At 49.5% G+C, this 17,817-nt stretch overlaps 5 protein-coding genes across 5 annotated transcripts; 1 reads left to right on the plus strand and 4 right to left on the minus strand.

Moving 5' to 3' along the window:
• Positions 1-1,437: 1,437 nt before the first annotated feature.
• On the minus strand, positions 1,438-3,178 carry FPRO_04993 (putative developmentally regulated GTP-binding protein; the record flags this gene model as incomplete). Its single annotated transcript, XM_031230563.1, has 6 exons — positions 1,438-1,623; positions 1,735-1,981; positions 2,067-2,457; positions 2,661-2,943; positions 3,070-3,090; positions 3,158-3,178. The coding sequence occupies 6 exons, from the start codon at positions 3,176-3,178 to the stop codon at positions 1,438-1,440; spliced, it is 1,149 nt and encodes a 382-aa protein (XP_031080687.1).
• Positions 3,179-3,923: 745 nt separating this feature from the next.
• On the minus strand, positions 3,924-8,626 carry FPRO_04994 (uncharacterized protein; the record flags this gene model as incomplete). The annotated part of the gene is made up of 3 exons (XM_031230564.1): positions 3,924-4,478; positions 4,532-4,758; positions 4,810-8,626. 3 exons carry the CDS (start codon positions 8,624-8,626, stop codon positions 3,924-3,926), a joined length of 4,599 nt encoding a protein of 1,532 aa, XP_031080688.1.
• Positions 8,627-10,199: 1,573 nt separating this feature from the next.
• On the plus strand, positions 10,200-11,078 carry FPRO_04995 (uncharacterized protein; the record flags this gene model as incomplete). The annotated part of the gene is made up of 3 exons (XM_031230565.1): positions 10,200-10,346; positions 10,399-10,671; positions 10,713-11,078. The coding sequence occupies 3 exons, from the start codon at positions 10,200-10,202 to the stop codon at positions 11,076-11,078; spliced, it is 786 nt and encodes a 261-aa protein (XP_031080689.1).
• A 23-nt stretch (positions 11,079-11,101) lies between these two features.
• Positions 11,102-12,116, minus strand: FPRO_04996 (uncharacterized protein; the record flags this gene model as incomplete). The annotated part of the gene is made up of 2 exons (XM_031230566.1): positions 11,102-11,493; positions 11,546-12,116. The coding sequence occupies 2 exons, from the start codon at positions 12,114-12,116 to the stop codon at positions 11,102-11,104; spliced, it is 963 nt and encodes a 320-aa protein (XP_031080690.1).
• A 1,046-nt stretch (positions 12,117-13,162) lies between these two features.
• Positions 13,163-15,196, minus strand: FPRO_04997 (uncharacterized protein; the record flags this gene model as incomplete). The annotated part of the gene is made up of 1 exon (XM_031230567.1): positions 13,163-15,196. The coding sequence occupies one exon, from the start codon at positions 15,194-15,196 to the stop codon at positions 13,163-13,165; it is 2,034 nt and encodes a 677-aa protein (XP_031080691.1).
• Between the last annotated feature and the right edge of the window lie 2,621 nt (positions 15,197-17,817).

The following is a 17,817-nucleotide window of genomic DNA, read 5'->3' on the forward strand; positions in this document are numbered from 1 at the left end:
CGTCTCGACTTTAAGCGCCGTGAAAGAATCTACGCATAACCTGATTCGTAGGCCTCAAACCCCTGCGTCTGCGTCTGCGTCTGCGTCTGCATCTGTAGCTGCATATCCCACGCTTCTGCTGGGCAATCCGGCCGCAGATCAAGAGGCCCTCGGCTATGCAGGTCGAACCACTCCCAACTGCATCCCATTCCCGCTCTGCTTCTGCTCGTTGACATCAGATGGTGGCGTTTTGTCCATCTGAATGTCACCGTTACCGCAATTATACCCGTCAATTGACCTGTTGCTGCTGTAACAATAGCTTTCAATTCGGCTGAGTCTCGCCCTCAGGGGAAGTGCTGATTTATTATCTGTCAGCTCTCTCATGTTACGACAATCGGTATCAAAAACCTTGCTCGGGTTTGTTCTTGGAAATATCTCCGCTTGGTCAAGCCTTTGTGCATTTCAGCCGCCTGGGTGAATGGCAACGCGCCAAGGTGTTGTAACCATCCATCAATTGATGATGACTGACTGCACTTTTATCATCGAGAATCATTCATTTTGTTTCATCTTTCGAGCAAACCGATTATAACTCCCTACGTACAGAATAGCCAACGATAGTAACTGCCGAGCTTACTCCTGCTTGCGCGATACCCAACGTTGCTTTTTCTTTCATCCCGGAAAACTAACCCGGGCATAGCTTTCGTATAACATCCACGTCCGTAGTTACTCCGTTCCGTGTTGCTCCCCATCTTCATCTTAAATTTCGCCCTTCCTTGCTCATCGTCGTCTGCCGTTGACCCAAAATTTTCTCCCCCCTGCTCAAGACCCATCAGCCTACCCTGTGAGTGTGCACGCCACTTCTGACTTTCCCCGGAAACTATTGTGCCGATCATTATCGTGCCTGGTCAAGCCAAGTCGATACTTCTTGTCAACCAGACGCGCTCGTAGCCGTGCATCCATTGTCAGCCCTGTTCATATTGAACATTGTGCTGCTACTGCTGCTGTTGTTGTTATCGTAGTAGTAATCAGCATCCCATCCATCCCACTCAGTGCTCCCCTGGTCAGTGAAGTTTCCTCCTCTCTCTCCGTCAGCCACTCGGAGCTAAACCAGAGTCGCAAACTGGTAGGTGGGTGGCATGGCTGCAGTTACAATCTGATGCGAAGCGGCGGTCCAAGCTATCTGGCGATGTCTCGCTCGCTCACCAAGCCTCTGGCGTTGCCGCGGGATCATCCCCTTCAATCTCTCCAAGGTTTCTCTTCATCGCTTGACAATGGTTACTGTTACAATGGTTAGCGTTGCTATGAGCTTGGTACAACGCAACCCTAGCCGCCTTGGTGCAACAGATCAGACTGAGACTGGGATCATGGGCGCCCTGGCTCATCAACGAAGCAAGATCCCGACTGCATCGGGTAGATCAAGCTCACTGCGGCCTAATTAAGTACTTGTCTCCCCCATTCTCAATCTGTCTTTAGGCTGCTGCCGGGGTAGAGGGTCGTTGTCGGAGACTCCGGGGGTAACCTACCAACATCCTCATCACACAGTTCGTGAGCCAGGCCAACACGCTGAGGCTGATGCTTGACTGACTTGCCATAAACAATGGCCGTCTTGAACACTTCCGTAATGCTTCGGTGAATGGCGTTACACTATTTGGACGCTCGATTAGCAATCCAGGATTCCTAATCTGGACTTTGGACGTGAGGCTCCGCAGGGGACGGCCAAAAGGGCCCCCGCCACATGAGACTGATCTGACTTACAAAATCTTCAACAGTGCAGCGCGTAGATCGGAGCACGACAGGCTGAGAGTAATCAGGCTGCTTGCCCTTGGGCTTTGTGTACACGCGGACAAGGTTTAGCTTGTCCCACATGGCCTCCATCAGCTCATCAATGTTCCATCCGTGCTCGGAACTGATGGGGACAGCATTGGGAATTCGATAGAGAAGGTCAAGCTCCTCAATGCTAATGGAATCAATCTTGTTCAGGCAGTAAACAACTGGAATATAACTGTTGAGTTGGATCGTTAGCAAACTAAACTTATCTCGACTTTAGAAGCAGCTGTGTTTGCCACACTTCTATACTTCAGCCTTACCTTCTGCTCTTTGCCTCAAGAACGTCGATCAGGTCATCAACAGTAGCGTCACACCGGATTGTAATGTCCGCAGAATTGATGCGATATTCGCTCATGACAGCCTTAATCTCGCCGTGGTCGATATGTGTCAGGGGTACGGTGCTGGTGATATTGAGGCCACCCTTGTCCTTCTTCCTGAAGGTGATGTTGGGGGGTTCCTTATTGATGCGGATTCCGAAACCCTCGAGTTCCGCCTCAATCACCCGCTTATCCGTCAGAGGCTTATTGACATCCAGCACAATGAAGATCAGATGGCATGTCTTAGCGACGGCGATGACTTGTCGACCTCGACCTCGACCATCCTTGGCACCCTCAATGATACCGGGAAGGTCAATAATCTGCAAGGGGGCACCTGGAGAAATCCATGTCAGCCACACTTTTTGACGCACAAAGGAGCCGCCTTCTGATGATGGTGGTGGTGGTGGTGGTGGAATTGGAGATTGGGCATCAAGCCGAGAACAAGAAAATAGCCGCGCCGCACCGCACCGCATCCGTTGATCGAAGTGGAGGTGGAGATGGAGAAGGCGAGGGGGGAGGATATCACAAACGACTAACCGTTATAGACAACTTGACCAGGCACAGAGGTCAAGGTGGTGAATTCGTAGGCGGCAGCCTCCGAATGTTGGCCTGTGAGTCTGCTCATGAGTGTACTCTTGCCCACCGAAGGGAAGCCGATGAAGCCAATACTGGCTACGCCTGTTCTGGCCACATCGAAACCAGCACCTCCGCCACCACCTCCGCCGCTGGGAGTCAACAGTTCGCGCTTGAGCTTGGCCAGCTTGGCCTTAAGCTGACCCAAATGGTACGAAGTCGCCTTGTTCTTCTGGGTTTTGGCCATCTGGTTACACAAGTCAGAGCTGATCCCGGCTATCTATACGATACAGAGTCCCCCATCGTGGGTTTTTGACAATTATCTTCTCCCATAGCATCGTTTAGGGAAGGGTTCGATTGGAATATCACGTACTTCGGCCTCAATATCTTTGATCTGGTAGGGGAACCGGGGTTAGCCAAATCGTGGCAGACATGGTCTTTTTGGTGGGAAAGCAACATACCTTGTCCACTGTAGTCGCCATGGTTACGGTTGCGGTTGCGGTTGCGGTTGCAGAAGCTGTCTCGAGTCGATGTTCGGTTGTTGTCTGGCCTTAGATCTTGGGTTCGTGGCCCAATTCGTGGTGTACTGGTAAAAGCACTTTTGGTGATAAATTGCAAAGAAAGTTGAAAATGGCGGGGCACGACAGAAAAACTTGCTCCACACCTACGTCAGCCAGTTTGGCTCTCTTACAGCCAATCAGATTCCACCATTGCAATACGTTGAACGCTCAAGTCAGTACCGTATCACCCACCTAGGTTTCGAGGGCATGGAATTAATTAATTAATCGGCACTCTTCTCACAAAAAGATGGTCTTTGGTGTTTTTAAAAAGGTTTTGTTGATTGTTGATTACAGCCTGTCAAATGCAGTGACCAGAGTCTGTCTACCAACAGGACAATTCAAGACTTTACCCCGAATATCCCTCCCCTTGCTTCTCTATAAAGATATCAGTCATGCTTCATTCATAACAGCAACAGCGCAATACTCCTTGCGCATCTCCCAACGTCATTTGCTAATCTTTCAAAGACATTCATCCAACCGACCGCCGGCCAACTCTTCGTGCAATAGGCCTGTATAGTATTCCGATCCAATGCTCATGAGGAAAGTGACAATCCATGCCATAACCCTACACTGTATCTGCGCCACCCATGGTCATTATGCTAACAAAGAAAACTCGGCGCAATAATGTAACAAAGTATGTTCAGCTGCTTGTTGGAGACATTAACTGTCAGTGGGCTGGGTTTCCGTTTGTGTTCCCATTGATGCCGTTTACGAGAGTCTCGTGCCCAGCATTCGATATCGTCAAGCTTTCTGAAGTTGAACCAGGCGTCAAAGCTTTGATCATCCCATTCATAGGGGGTCCTACCGATGTCATTGATTTCTGGCTCATTGGTGATGAATGAATGCCATTGACAACAGGCGGGCTGAGGTGGCCGTTGATGAGATGCTCTAGACCTTGTTCTAGGCATATTCTAGTATAATCTGGGTCGTCTGGCAACACTTGCACCAGTCCCCGTCGAGGAACTTTCTTGTCGAGGAAAGGTGTACTGCTTGTTTGTGCGAGTTGGGGTTTATCCTCGCCAACGAAAGCGCCATTGTGATAGTACTTGCATCGTGGAGCAAGTCTGTTGTACCGAGCAGAATCCGGATCCTGCTTCCACTTCTGACATGTTCCCCATCCCCTGCTTTGTGCTTCTGTCTCCAGAAGTTCCCGGTATTCGACTTCGAGACGAATATGACGAAGATGTGGTATGTGGGGGACAGTATACATAAGATCCGACACCTGTACCATGTTAGCTTTTCGCATTTTTGCATATTTGAGTGGCTGATAGTCACCTTAACAAAGAACATGTCCATATTGAGGAATTTCTCCCAAGCCTCTGCTTTTAGTCGTTGCTTTGTCCCATAACTCAATTCGACGGGATCCTCGTCACCGTAATATTCGGGTAGTTGTCGACCGAGATCCCAAAGCTTGTCATCGAGAAGAGAGTAAAGACGCCATTCAACGCGCCACAAAGACAACTTTGCTAGTTCGGTTACAGGGGCCCGTTCCCATGCAGTATCTACAGAAAACAATCAGTGGCTACCTCAATAAGTTTGATTAATGGACTTACACCGAGAGAGATCGAGATCCTTCTCGCCGAGAAGGAGAGCTGCATGTGTGTTAAGTACCCACTGCTCACGACCCTCGGGTGTGCCGTTGGCTTCGTGTCGAATTGTGTCGTATCGGCAGCCTTGAATCCGCTTGAATTTCTCGGCAAGGACCGGAAGCTTGGGGTTTGGACATGTGTCGAGCCACCGTAGGAGGGGAGGCAGTTTATCGAGGCGAATGCGTTCTTGCTCCTCACGGAATCGTCGCTGTTCCGCTTCACGTGCCGCTCGCTTGCGTTCCATATCCTCACGATGCGCACGTTCTCGTCGCTCACGTTCTTTGCGCTCTTCTTCCTCGCGTAGACGGCGAGCTTCCTCGGCCGCTTCTCGCTCGAGTTGCTCACGGTGCAGCCTCTCCTCTTCCTCTCGTTGTTTCTGCTCCTCTTCCTCCTTCTTCTTTCGCTCTTCTTCGATGCGTTGCTTTTCTGCCTCTTCTCGACGCGCCTTCTCCTCGGCTTCGCGCTGTTGCTTCTTCCTCTTCTCCTCCTCCTCTCGTCGCTGGCGTTCCTCTTCCTCCTTGCGTTTGCGCTCGGCTTCACGCTCCTCTAATTCCTTTTGTAGTCTCTCCTCTTCGGCAGCCTCCTCCTTTCGCTTCTTTTCCTCTTCCTCTTCACGTTTCCTCAAGGCCTCAGCCTCAGCCCGCTTACGTTCTTCTTCTTTCTTGCGTGCTTCATGCTTCTTCCGAAGCTCATCCTTCTTCTTGGCTTCCTCATCAGCTTGCTTTTGTTTCTCTTGTTCGACTTCCTTAGCTCGAGCCGCTTGCAGTTCCGACTCGGACACGGCCTTGATAGAATCGGCATCTTTCATCTCCACGTCAGTCTCTTCTGACTTGACATGAATCTGTTTTTCGACACTACTGGCTCGGTCGGTGTCTGCACGGTGGGAGTCGGCACGCCTATCACGTTTCTCCTCGTCGTACTTTTTACGACTGGGTTTTGAGGATGATTTGGAAGAGTCTTGAAAATTGCTGGATTTTCGAGGTCTTTCGTCAGATGATAAAGCTTGTTTGGGCCGTTTCTCCTTTGTCTCGCTATCAAGTCGTCGTCGCTTGGGTGGAACCTCGCTATCATCCTTGTCACCATTACTGGGTCGGTCAGGTGTGATACTGGCACGATGTCTCTTAGTCGACCCGTCGCCAGACACCGACAAGCGATCCCGGGATTCGTCCCTTTTGAGAGCCTTGGTACGATCATGGTACTTTTCAGATAGTTTCTCGACCCTGTTCTTTTCGTGTTTATCGTGTTTGTCACCTGACTCCTCATGCCTCGATTCATGGGGGCTACTTGGGTGATCTTTGAAAGATGAAGCGTTCGAAGCCATACTGGCGCGTCGTTGCCGCTCTCGTTCCCCTCGAAGCTCCCCCTTGGACACAAGCTTCCTCCTCGGTTTATGTGTTTCTCCCTCCGAAGATACACCAGCAGCATCTGAATCGGCATGTTTAGCTTTAAGCTGTTTCTGAGAGATAGTTGGGGATTGTTCGCGATCTGAGATATTAATAGACGGTACAGGGTCATCTTTACGAGGTCGTCCTGGGCCACGCTTTGAACCCTCATCTCCCTGGTTTGCAATCGAGTTGGACCTTCGTTTCTCTTTGGGGCTGGCAAGCTTGGAAGTGGTTGACTTCTTCTTTGGCTCGGGACTAGAGAGGCTCCTTTTATGTTGTCGGGCCTCCTCCTTTGCTCGTCGGGCACGCAAAGCTTCATCTTGTTGTTCCTGGCGAGAGTTTGCCTTCTTTCCACTCCTTTTAAACTCGTCGTAGGCATTCTTCAGCATATGCTCCTCCTCCTTCCAGTTTGGACCTGCCCGGTGTCGGGCAATCTCGTAGTATGTTTCTCCTCTGTACCTTCGTGTGGGATCGAATCCAGCTTGTTCCAAAAGTAACTCTATGACTTTGATATTCTCTTGCCCGATTGCTGCTAGTATTGGCGTAGCGAATTCGGGCTGAGCGTTGAAAATAGGCCGAGGATCAGGATTGGCGCCTCCAAGGCCTAGGAGCAGCTGAATCACTAAGTCATGGCCACCTCGAGCCGCGGCAACCATAGCAGCGGGGTCATTATATCCTTCCTTTACCTGCAAGATGCGTGCGACAGTTTCCTCGTCGCCTCGCCCCGCAGCCTGTCGAAGTGTCTTATCATCGAGAGGCATATACAGTAGATCGTTTCTCGTCTTTGTTGCGCGTACAGTTCCTGTTCTTCGACTTGTTCCGGGATTTGTAGCGGGGGAATGGCGTGGGCTATCTGGCGCATGCGAGTCCCTCGTATCTTGATCTTGGTGTGAGTGATGTTCTTCTGATGTGCGCCTCCGGTCTCCTGCTCGCTTCCTTGCAGCCATGAGTGCGGCTCGAATCTCCTCGGCGTTATCTGTTTCGTCGCTCACCCGATCGATTGGCTCTTCCCCGTTCACGTTGGCCTTCCTAGGATTGACGCCTGCGTCTAGTAATAACTTGACAACGCCCAGATGACCGTTGTCGACCGCATCGAGAAGTGGTGTGTCCTTGTCGTAGTTGACACAATCCAAATTGCATCCAGCGTCGATCAGAAGTTTGACGATGTCTTCGCATCCATTAATTGCTGCAATCTGAAGAGGTGTGTTTCCCGCGTAGTCGGCTACGTTCAGATCCTCAGGTCTCTCGGTAAGACGTGTCTTGGCCCCTTCGTACTCTCCTCGAGCACAGGCGCGAGCGAGTAATGTCTGACCGTGGGCATCAAGATGCTTCTTATGAGGAGCCATCCTTGCAGGGGAGGCATTTGTGTCAGCAGCAGGCGTTGCCAGGTTACGTAATTTAGAACTGCGAGGATGAGGACTGCCACTTGCTGAAGAGTCGTCAGAGTGATAGTCAGTGGCGTGCAACGGAGGAGGTAGTCGCCTCTTCTTGTGGCCGAGGCCGTTGGAGGAGTAGGCAGGTAACTGGGAGGATGCACTCCTTCGGTGAGATCGAGGCTGTGGTGAGATGGATCGGGTCTGTGAATCATGGTGTGACTTTGCTGAGAGAGGCTTGTGCTCCTTCTGCGGACGACCTGAATCGATGCTAGCGCTGGTCGTTCGTTGCCGCCTGACTTTGCGGCTCTCGCCTTCGTCGTCCGACTCGACTTTAAGACTCTTGCGCTTATGTGATGCCGTGTTTTCACCGGATTTCAATTTCTCGCGAATGGACTTGGCGGGTCCGGGATGAGATTGTTCAGAGTCCGAAGATGAATGCGTGTCATCCGCAAATCGACGACGCTGCTGCTGCCGGTGATGAGGTGGAGACGCTGGTGCAGAGCTCAAGCCACTAGAGGCAGCCGCATCTTTACCCCGTGACAGCTTCTCGCGTTCGATGTGGGCCGACGAAATGCGCTTCTTCTTGACAGGGTCACCTCGAGCGTGGATTGACGATGAACTCTTTTCAAGCTCTGGACGATAACCAGCAGCCTTGATTGAAGATTTGGGTGCGTCGCCATCGGCATCACCATCGGCATCACCGTCGCTTCTGTCTTCCTGTCTCACCTTCCGAGCCTTTGAAGGGGAATGGCCATCCTTGCCAGGCAATACGATGGTTTCGGCATCTGAATCGCGGTCTTCCAACGCATCTGGGTCGACAGCAGATGAAGAATTCGCATTCCGTCGTGTGTCTTTATCCTTGTCCTTTTCCTTGTCCTTCTCCTTCTCAACGGGCTCAGAAGGCTTGGGGTTTACTGGAGGCGGAGTCGACTTTGAAGTGTCGGGTTTCGAGTCAGGCCGCTGAGGTGTGTCGCCAGCAGGCCTCGTCTGGTCGGACTGGGCAGCATTCTGCGCATCCATGACATTTACCTGCGAGGACGACTAGCGACTACCACCATTCTGGTGATGATGGTATAGGCAGAAGTTGACGGGGCGATGAACTCGCGCTGGCGGTGATGCCTATGAACTTAGCCAAGAGGAAAAGCAACGGTCGGGCGCGAGAAAGACAAGAACCAAAGAGGCGAAGGAGAGCGCAGTCAATCAGCAGAGGCGATATGGGGGCAAAAAAAGAAGAAGAAGAAAAAACAAGGCTACGCGAAAAGGCGAAGGATTGATTCGTGAGGAGCGATTTGGAGTATCTAGAAATCGGGCGGTCGGAGGCGTTTAGCAATAAATATGGTAGGTGAGTAAAGGTGAGGAAGAGAGAGAGCGAGAGCGAGTGAGTGAGTGGTTGGTTTCGGATTGGAGATAGAATTGGGATTGGGAGTGGAGGCTCAGCTCAGGTGGGTTAGATTAAGCCAGGTTGAGTTTAGGTAAGTCCAGTAGAAGTTGAGTTCGGTATCCGTTGATTTAGAAGGGGAGATCGATAATGAATTGTAGGCACCTAGCCTGGGCTAAGTCTGGCCAGAAAGCCTGTTTATGGGGATAGTTACAGTGTAGTAATGGTGGTTTTGGGAGAAGGATGATGAACCACGACGTCTTTGAGCGGGCCTTTAGTTTTACCCAAATTGAGATTGAAACGGGACGGGGAGGATGAGTGCGAAGTGGAAGAGAAGAGTGGAAGAATTGGATTTGGAAACTCCATGGCAAATGCCCGAGCAAGGCTCCCGGTCTCGAAGATGAAACATGATTGGCTGAGCCCCATTTCGTACTGTCTTTTAGTCTTGTCCGGCCAGACATAAACACCCAGACCGCAATCTGAACTAGCACAGCCAAAAAGAAACGACTGGCTTTATTTAATTTGAACAGGACAGAAAAGAGATGCGCTTTTCTTTTGGACCGTGTGACTTGTATGTTGAGTCTGTGCGCAGTGTAATAAGAAGTAACTCAGGTATTGTTCTCTCATGTTAAGACAATGGTACCTATGACAGTGTCCGTACTTGTGCCACCGTACCTAGGTACTTTTCATGCAATTAACCATCCACTATCCGTCAAGGCAACCTTGAATGAAGCCAAGGTAGACACCTATTGTAGTCTAGGTACCTTAGCTTATCCCCCCTGCGGCAAGGAACTCCAAGATGACACCTTGATCCAATACCATTGACTTACCAGTAAAGACTTATAATGTTAGCTTGCGGAATCAGTAGCGCATAATGTTCAATCCCTCTTCATAATTTTACTCGCTCGGAACTGACTGCTGCACTATAGCTCTGGGCAAGCAATCATTCGCAGATATTCAAGGTTCCGTGTATGGAGACTTCACTGAAGCTAGGCTTGGTTTCATCAGTCCCTTTGCCCCATATTTAACTGTACCAGGATCCCCACTGTCTCTGCCTGGATGCACACTCCAAGCAACTTCAACCACTAACAATTCCCTCCCTCGCTGATCTTGGCCCTAGCACAACATCAAACTCTCGACGTGTGGAATCACAGCTCATCAAAGTCAAAGAATCGCGTCTGACCTTTTACGTGCTGTAATCACAAGAAGGCCGTGATGGATTCGTTAAGCTCTGCCTTACCAAGCACGGATAAAGACGATGTCTTATCGCTGGAAAACGCCAGGATCAACACTCTACCTCAGACGGCGTACTATATTCCTAACTTCATAACCGAGCAAGAAGAACAGAACATTCTGGACAAGGTGTGTATTCAGCAATACAAGCAATAGCCGATCATGACTCAACCATCTCTAGATATCAAGCGCTCCCAAACCAAGGTGGAAACAGCTTACAAAACGGCGCCTTCAAACCTGGCCTTCAGATCTCGTCCACAACAAACTCCTTGAAGCTCCCCTCCCTCTCTGGCTTCAAGACCCAGTCATACCCCGTCTACTCTCCATGCCATTCCAGGACTCCTCATCAGCGAACATATTTGAAAGAAGTCCTCACAAGAAGCCGAATCATGTCCTCATCAATGAGTATCCACCTGGTATTGGTATCATGCCACATAAGTTGAGTTTTCATCAAGTGATACACCCTATTTTCTCTTTCGTACTTATATTATACAGGATGGTGCGGCATACTGGCCAGTTGTAGCCACCGTCAGCCTTGGAGCTAGCTTATGCCTGAACCTGCATCGCATCAAGGAGGACGGCGCTCTTGATCCCGAACCTGCTTGGAGAATCCTCCAAGAACCCCGTAGTTTACTCATTACAACTGGCGAGCTGTATACCGACTATCTCCATGGGATTGCTGATATCGAAGAGGATGTTGACTTGAGTGCCGAAACTGTTGCCAACTGGGATCTTCTCGGTTCTCCAAGTGTATACGCTAATGGCCGGAATATTCGTCAAACTCGCACAAGCCTGACTTATCGAGATGTTCTTCAGGTATCAAAAGTCGCGAACAAGCTCGGTATTTTCCTCAAACGATAAAAGATTCAGGTGTGACGAGAAAGCTAGTAGACAGGTGGGATCATGATCCATCGATCGGCTACCTTGTCTGAGCCGAACTTGTTCTCATACCATGCTTTTGTGCCCTTTGCCGTAGCGCCCAGGTTCACGGCTACAAACGCCACTGCAGTCAGGATACTCTTGTTGAATAGCTCACCTGGAGGCGCAGCGATCCAAGCAATTGCAAGATACAGAATACACTCGGCAGTATAGTGGGGGCAGATGAGGTATTTGAACCACCCTTCTGTTGGAATTGTGTACTTCTTGAGGCTGGCCAGATGTCTGTGGCATTGATTTTGCTTGAAGTATGCAACGGAGTAGAACAGGACAGCCGATAGGAACCTCCGTGGGATATTAAGGAACTGGTTAGGAGAATCCCAACATGACAAAATTGCACCTATGACTTGTCAGTGTCTCTAGTGACCAATTGTGGCAGGTTTGTAGCGTACTGGAACCCTCGATCCAGACAGCGAGGCTTATAACAGCATAGAATGCAACACCAAGCGCCCAATGAATGAACCACATGGGTGACGAGCCTGGCTTGAATACAAACAAACTCTCATATAACCGCCTTGAACCCTGCAGCGCCATGAGCAGCCATGCGATATATACTTGCTCTAGGCTCATCGACGATCTGCCAGCCCTATCCTGCCAAGTAGCAATGCTCCTCAACACCGATCCCCTCGTTAAATATTGCCAAGCCCAGAAGCCTGACAGAGATACTGAGGTGATGTAGAAGTGCATAAACCACGAGTGAGGCACTTGTCCATATTCTGTTAGATCTTTCAAGAATGATCTCAATACCGCGAAGCCCTGCTTCTCGTCGTCTTCTTTCTTGCTCTTGGACTTTCCGTCTTTAGGTCTTCGAGGACCATAGTCCATCATAGCCCTACGAACATCTTGAGGGAGAATCTGTAGAGCTAAAATGAGAGCGGCAGAAAGTGTGAAGAAACTCTGGCACCATTGAGCTGGAGATAAAGTTGACAACAAATCTGCCACTTTATTTAGAATCTCCTCCATTATATTTGATTTTTTCAGGTCGCTGATATTTTTGAGCTATAAGGTCAAGGTGAGGGAGGTTCTTCATAGCTTGTTTGTTGGCTTTTGGTTACCTTTCTTTACCTTGTCTGACGCGTGATATGTACAGTGTCGATTTCTCTCTTATATATATTTTACACTGTGCATGTGTCTTCCATGTTGAATATACGCGAGGTACTTACCTTAGGTAAGGTTATTCTCATGATTACTTAGTATGTAAATTACTATATATTATAAAACTGTGGGGTGAAGCCATATCTTGAAGTAATACGTCGATGGTTGATTTGAGGCCAGTTTATATTATGCTCTGGCTTTTAACTAGGAGCTGAGGTTGAATATTCATACAGTTTTCGGAAAAATTATGTCGACAAGGGATGAAAATATTGGCCAACCAAGAAGCCCTTCTTATTTGTAAGGCCATATAGTGTAACCCATTTGTTTCCAATTGTGCAGTTTCTGTCAATTAATATGACACCAAAGATTGAGCGGCCCTCAGAAATGGTCACCGCCTACCCTAGAGAGACGAAATCCGAGCTTCGCAGGTTTGGGGGAATATCTATACCGTATTGGTAAAACGGTATATTGAATAGCCTTTCATATTCTACACAACGCTATAAGCCGAGAGAACAGAGTGCTATAAGTTACTTATGACAGCGTATCTTGTAACCTAAGGATACTTATCCACTCCAGCAAGTTATTGCAAAAGTATTCTCTAGATTTGAATATATAGCCTCTCAAAGCTTGTGACAATGGGACGGAGAGCATAGACATGATACTTTTGCTGAGATTGAGAATCAAGCTCACAAAGTAAGGAGAAGATAAGGAGTTGGCGTATCAAAACAAAGCAGCTTCTGTTTAGCGAACGATAGTCTAATCAATAAAACGACAACCAAGCGAGTGTATGTGGAAACAGTAAACACCTGACCGAAAAGTACAACCCAGATCTCCCGTCCTATGCTCGAACCTAAACACCGTCACCGCTTTTGACCACCAATCTCCGAAACTCCGGATCACTGAGCGAACGCCCCTTACATACCAGTGCCGAAGTTCTGGCAGCGGCTGCTGAAATTGACATTGGCGTTCTCCCAGAGACAGTCAGCATACTGGATGGAGCACTTATTCTGAGCGCTCTGCCACTGGTCGTTACCGAATAGGCTGAAGAAGCGAGGCTCAATGCCAGACTTCTCGAGGGCGCGCTTGTGGAAGTGGGAGTGAGATCGCTTGTCGAAGTAGTTGCTGTTATCACTGCGAGTGTTAAGCTTCTTGCAGCTCTGGACATATGTACCGACACAAGCGTTGTACTGAGCCTTGCAGGCGTCGGCACAAGCGCTGGACTGCTGGTTGCGGCGATAAGAAGAGCAAGAATTGGAGTTGGTATTGGTGTAAAGCTTGAAAGGGTTCTGAGAAAAGTCGCTCTTCAAGTCGTTACAGGCAACAAGAGGCAGCTCAATACCACCGACAGGGTTGCCGGGACCGTAGCCCCAGATGTTGGAGCTGGGCTGCTGGCAAATGTTGGTGGGCTGAGGAGCACAAGAGGTGATAGCAGCCGAAGAAATGGTGGAAGTGCTGGTGACGGCGCAGGGATAGACGCTGGTGGTAGTCGAGGCACTGTTTCCGCCAGTGGGAGCGTTGTTCTTGATGCAGCCAAGCTTGTTGCAGCTACGACCACGGGAGCAGGAAGAAGCACAATAGCCCTGAACACCATCACACCACTTAGAGAAGTCGAAGCAGTTCAGAGCGCCGGGCCAGCCAGCGTTCTGGAAGCAAGCAGCAATGTTCTTGGCGCAGTTGTTGTAGGCGGTCTGGCAACTGTTTTGATCCTGGAAGTCAGGGACAGACGGCGCACACCAGTTACCACACTTGTACTCGCAGGTGTTGGGCACGACAACGGTGGAAGTACACATAGCAGGACCAGTAGTGGTGCTGCAGGACGTAGTGGTTGTAGTGGAAGGCTTGTTGGTGGTAGACTGGCCATTACCGTTGGTGGACGAAGGGTTGGAGGGGCCCGGAGGTTTGTTGGTGGTGGAAGAAGGACCAGAGGGACCAGAGGGGCCAGAAGGGCCAGAAGGACCAGAAGGTTGACCCGTGGTAGAAGACTGTCCATTTCCAGTAGTGCTAGTCAAAGTGCTCAAGGTTGTGGAAGAGCTGGTGACACTCGATCCGGAGCTAACGACAGGAATAGTGGTTGAAGAGCTGGAAGTAGCAACATCTGAGGTGGTAGCGGAAGTGGTAGAGGTAGATGACCAGAGAGAAACGGAAGCCGAGGCAGAGGCAGAGTTGCTGGGCTTCCAGCCACATGGCTGAAGAGAAAGCAGATCCTCAGCGACATAGACACTCAAACGACTAGGTCCACCGCAGAGCAGGGTCTTGTCACCGTTGCAAGGAACATTGCAGTCACCAACATCTGCCTTGACAGTGTCGTTAGCCAGGACGTTACCGCAGTAGCATTCACCACCATATTCAAGACCAGCGAAAGGGAAGCCCTGGTCAGCGCAGGCAGTCAAGCAACTGGTGGGGGTCATCTGAGAACCATCAATATCCATGGGCCATGTCAGGGCGCGGCCCTTTGAGGAGTTGTCAGTGTAGCAACCGTTGGGCTTATAACCGGCGATAGACTGGACAGTTCCTTGGAGTTGAGTAACAACTCCTCCAAGGTTGGTGGGCTTGAAAGTGGGATCCTGCCAGATGGAGAAGGCGTTGTCACTACCGCAAGTTTCGGTTTTATCACCAGTGCAGGGATAGTTGCACTGGCTATCAGGAAGCTGAATGCCACCAACGGTGGAACCGCAGTAACAAACACCATAGTACTTGAGACCAGCATACCGGAAGCCGTTACCCTTGCACTCGGCAACACACTTCTCGACAGTCATATTGTACTGGTTCTGACCGGAGCGGTAGATGAGTGCACCACCCATATGGCCCTCAACACCATCCATGTAACATCCAGATGAAACATAGGGCTGAAAAGGGTCAAGACAAGGTGGGTAGTCGATGTGGGTGGCCTGGGCCATGCCAGCCAAGGCGATAGTCGCACCAGCGACAATGGTTCTAAGAGAGAACATGATTTTGTTGTTGTTATCAAATGAGAGGATAGAGAGTTGCAAATAACTGTCGAGGTTGTTGTAAGTGAGATCGGGTATCCGGTACCTCAGTGATGTTGCAAGCAGTCTTGATGTTTAAAGAGAGTGGTGGCCCCAGGGCAAATAAAAGAAGGAATGCGATCCGAAGAAGAGAGTGTGAGAGTAAGTTGATTGCTTGAGAAGCTGCTGTTGGATGATGAGGAAAGCCTGGTTAAGGAACGGGGGCTTCGAGGATATTTATCCTTTGCGATTGCTCCATGGCTACCGAGGCAAATCTCCTCGCCTCTCAATCAACTTAGCTAACTCAGCCATGTCAGACATAGACTCAGGAACCGGAAGCCCCGTGCCCATCCAAAATGCCACAAATCTACTGAATAACATCATGATGCAAAAGACGCCAGTGGCCGCCGATGAGCTCGTGGCACAACAAGAACAACCCTTCCCAAAGCAGGAGTCGTAGACAGACGCCACTAAGCGCCTAGCACACGCCAAACTTGAAGGTAGTATCAATTGGCCAGTTCTAAGAGGACGAGACTATCCAAAACAGCTCAACTGGGTAAGCTCCTCTATTGCTATTTCAGGCGTGGATCGAGAAGTGGACGGGTTGAGTCCCTTATAGTGGATTGATCTTTTAAGTCTAGTCGGCAGAGTAAGAGACGAAGGGGCGTGGGACGCCTATTTTACGACAATCACTCGAACGTAACAGACTTTCGGAGGTGAATCTTGATACACGTGGGGACGCCAAGGGTCCAGACGTGACCGATGGTGGTCGGCTCTCGGAATGGATTTGGAGGCGTTTAGGGGAATGTAGCTCTCCCGCCTGTTCCTGCAGCTTCTGATGCAGGTACAATAAGGTCCTAGGTCCTAGTTAAAGAGTCAGTAACGAGGCGAGGCCGAGGTATGACACACTCATATCACCTGTGACTATGATGATGTTGATACAGATCCCAAATTGCCATAAACTCGTGACATGTCAACCTTGAGTGACAGAACATGTAGAGTCTAACAAGAAGAAAGCAGGAGCAAAAGCGACCTTCCAGAACCATCCAAGTGAAGGTATCTTGAGAAGATTCTAGTTGATCCCTGTGGGAGATCTCAATCCTCCAAACCAGATAAAACTGGATCTATCACAAGGTTGTATTCCAAATACCCCGAGAAAGCTTTGCCTTTCGATCGGATCCACGATGGAGGACAAACACCACAAATAGTGGTATCGTGGCTCTGGCCCAACATACCTGTGGCTATGTGGGTTCAGCACTTGCTGATGTTGTGTTGGTCGATCATATCTGCACAACAGGCCTCTTCAACGCTACTAGCCCTTGCTATGCAAAGCCACAATTGGATTCTAATCCATTTTTCGTTGCCAGAAGATCCATGCCATGAGAATCTAGAAGGCTGAGGTCCGGTCTGGCCGTCCTCTCTGATCGCCGGATTTGGCCAAGATTGAAGGATATCGAACAACTCTAGTTTGGCAGCCTCAGGGAACGATCTTGTTTAGTCATTCAGCCACGAGAGGACTGAACATACCATCAATTTTCCAGTCACAGGAAAAGCAGAAGAAAAAAAACATTTGTGTCTGGTATCGTACGGAAAAAGTTGTCCTCAATGGTAAAGTTGAAGTTAGTTGCTCCAGATGCTAGTTCGTTTGCACGTGATCATCACTGACACGACTACCTTAAATTACTAACAGGTATCATCAACCAACAACCTGGGTGACAGACGCAGAACCCAGGACATTAAGACTGCAAATAAGAGTGCATTTAAAGAGATTGGGTAATGGGTTAGGGTACTCGAGTATTGGCATCCAACGTTACCGAAGGTTCTTGAGTTTATTCGATCACACCCACAACTCGTGATGAACATTCGACTTTCTTCCATTGGCAAACAGTCTGACGCCTCATGAGAGCACCACTACCGTCTGCACCTCGTATAAACTTTTCTGATCACGTTCAAAACAAGCCTCCATCAATGAAACTTCTGACCTGTTAGAGAGGACTGGTCTCGATTCTGGCACTGCAGTTTCAGAACCAACCGTTGGGATTTACTAAACGATCCCGATGATCCAGGAACCAAACTCAGTTCGAGACTCAGTCATCCGATCGGGTAGAGCGGATTCAAGCTCACCGATCGATGGCATTTCATGACTTTAGAAGCATACTCATATCATGTTTCTGTTGCAAGTAAGTCCTTCCAGTCCTAATCGTCTAGCCGAATCCTACCCTCTCAGGCAATAGATGCCCGCCCCTCAACTGACTCGTGAATAAAGCATATATTTTACATAGCGGACTTTGCAAGCCGACAAAAACCGGCATCAAATAACAGAATGCCATATGACGAAGCAGTGACTCACTGGGCAGGATAGAAGGCCGTCTGCTACGCTAGTTAACTTTTCAAACTTGACAGCCACGTTGACTATCGATAAAATTCATCCAGCGCCCAGGCACAAGGAATGCAAACTAATAAACAGCAGGTCTAGAAAGGCTGTGGCACCTGATTGCTTGTTCAAGTTGTAAGAAGACATCATTCGTCTACCTCATGATCTATCCTGTCCCTCAGATAACCAATGAGCTTGACTGTTGAACAAACGGTTGTAACATGGTGCT

The sequence above is a fragment of the Fusarium proliferatum genome (genome assembly GCF_900067095.1).
Source record: "Fusarium proliferatum ET1 genome assembly, contig: FPRO_scaffold004, whole genome shotgun sequence".
Lineage (NCBI taxonomy): Eukaryota > Fungi > Ascomycota > Sordariomycetes > Hypocreales > Nectriaceae > Fusarium > Fusarium proliferatum.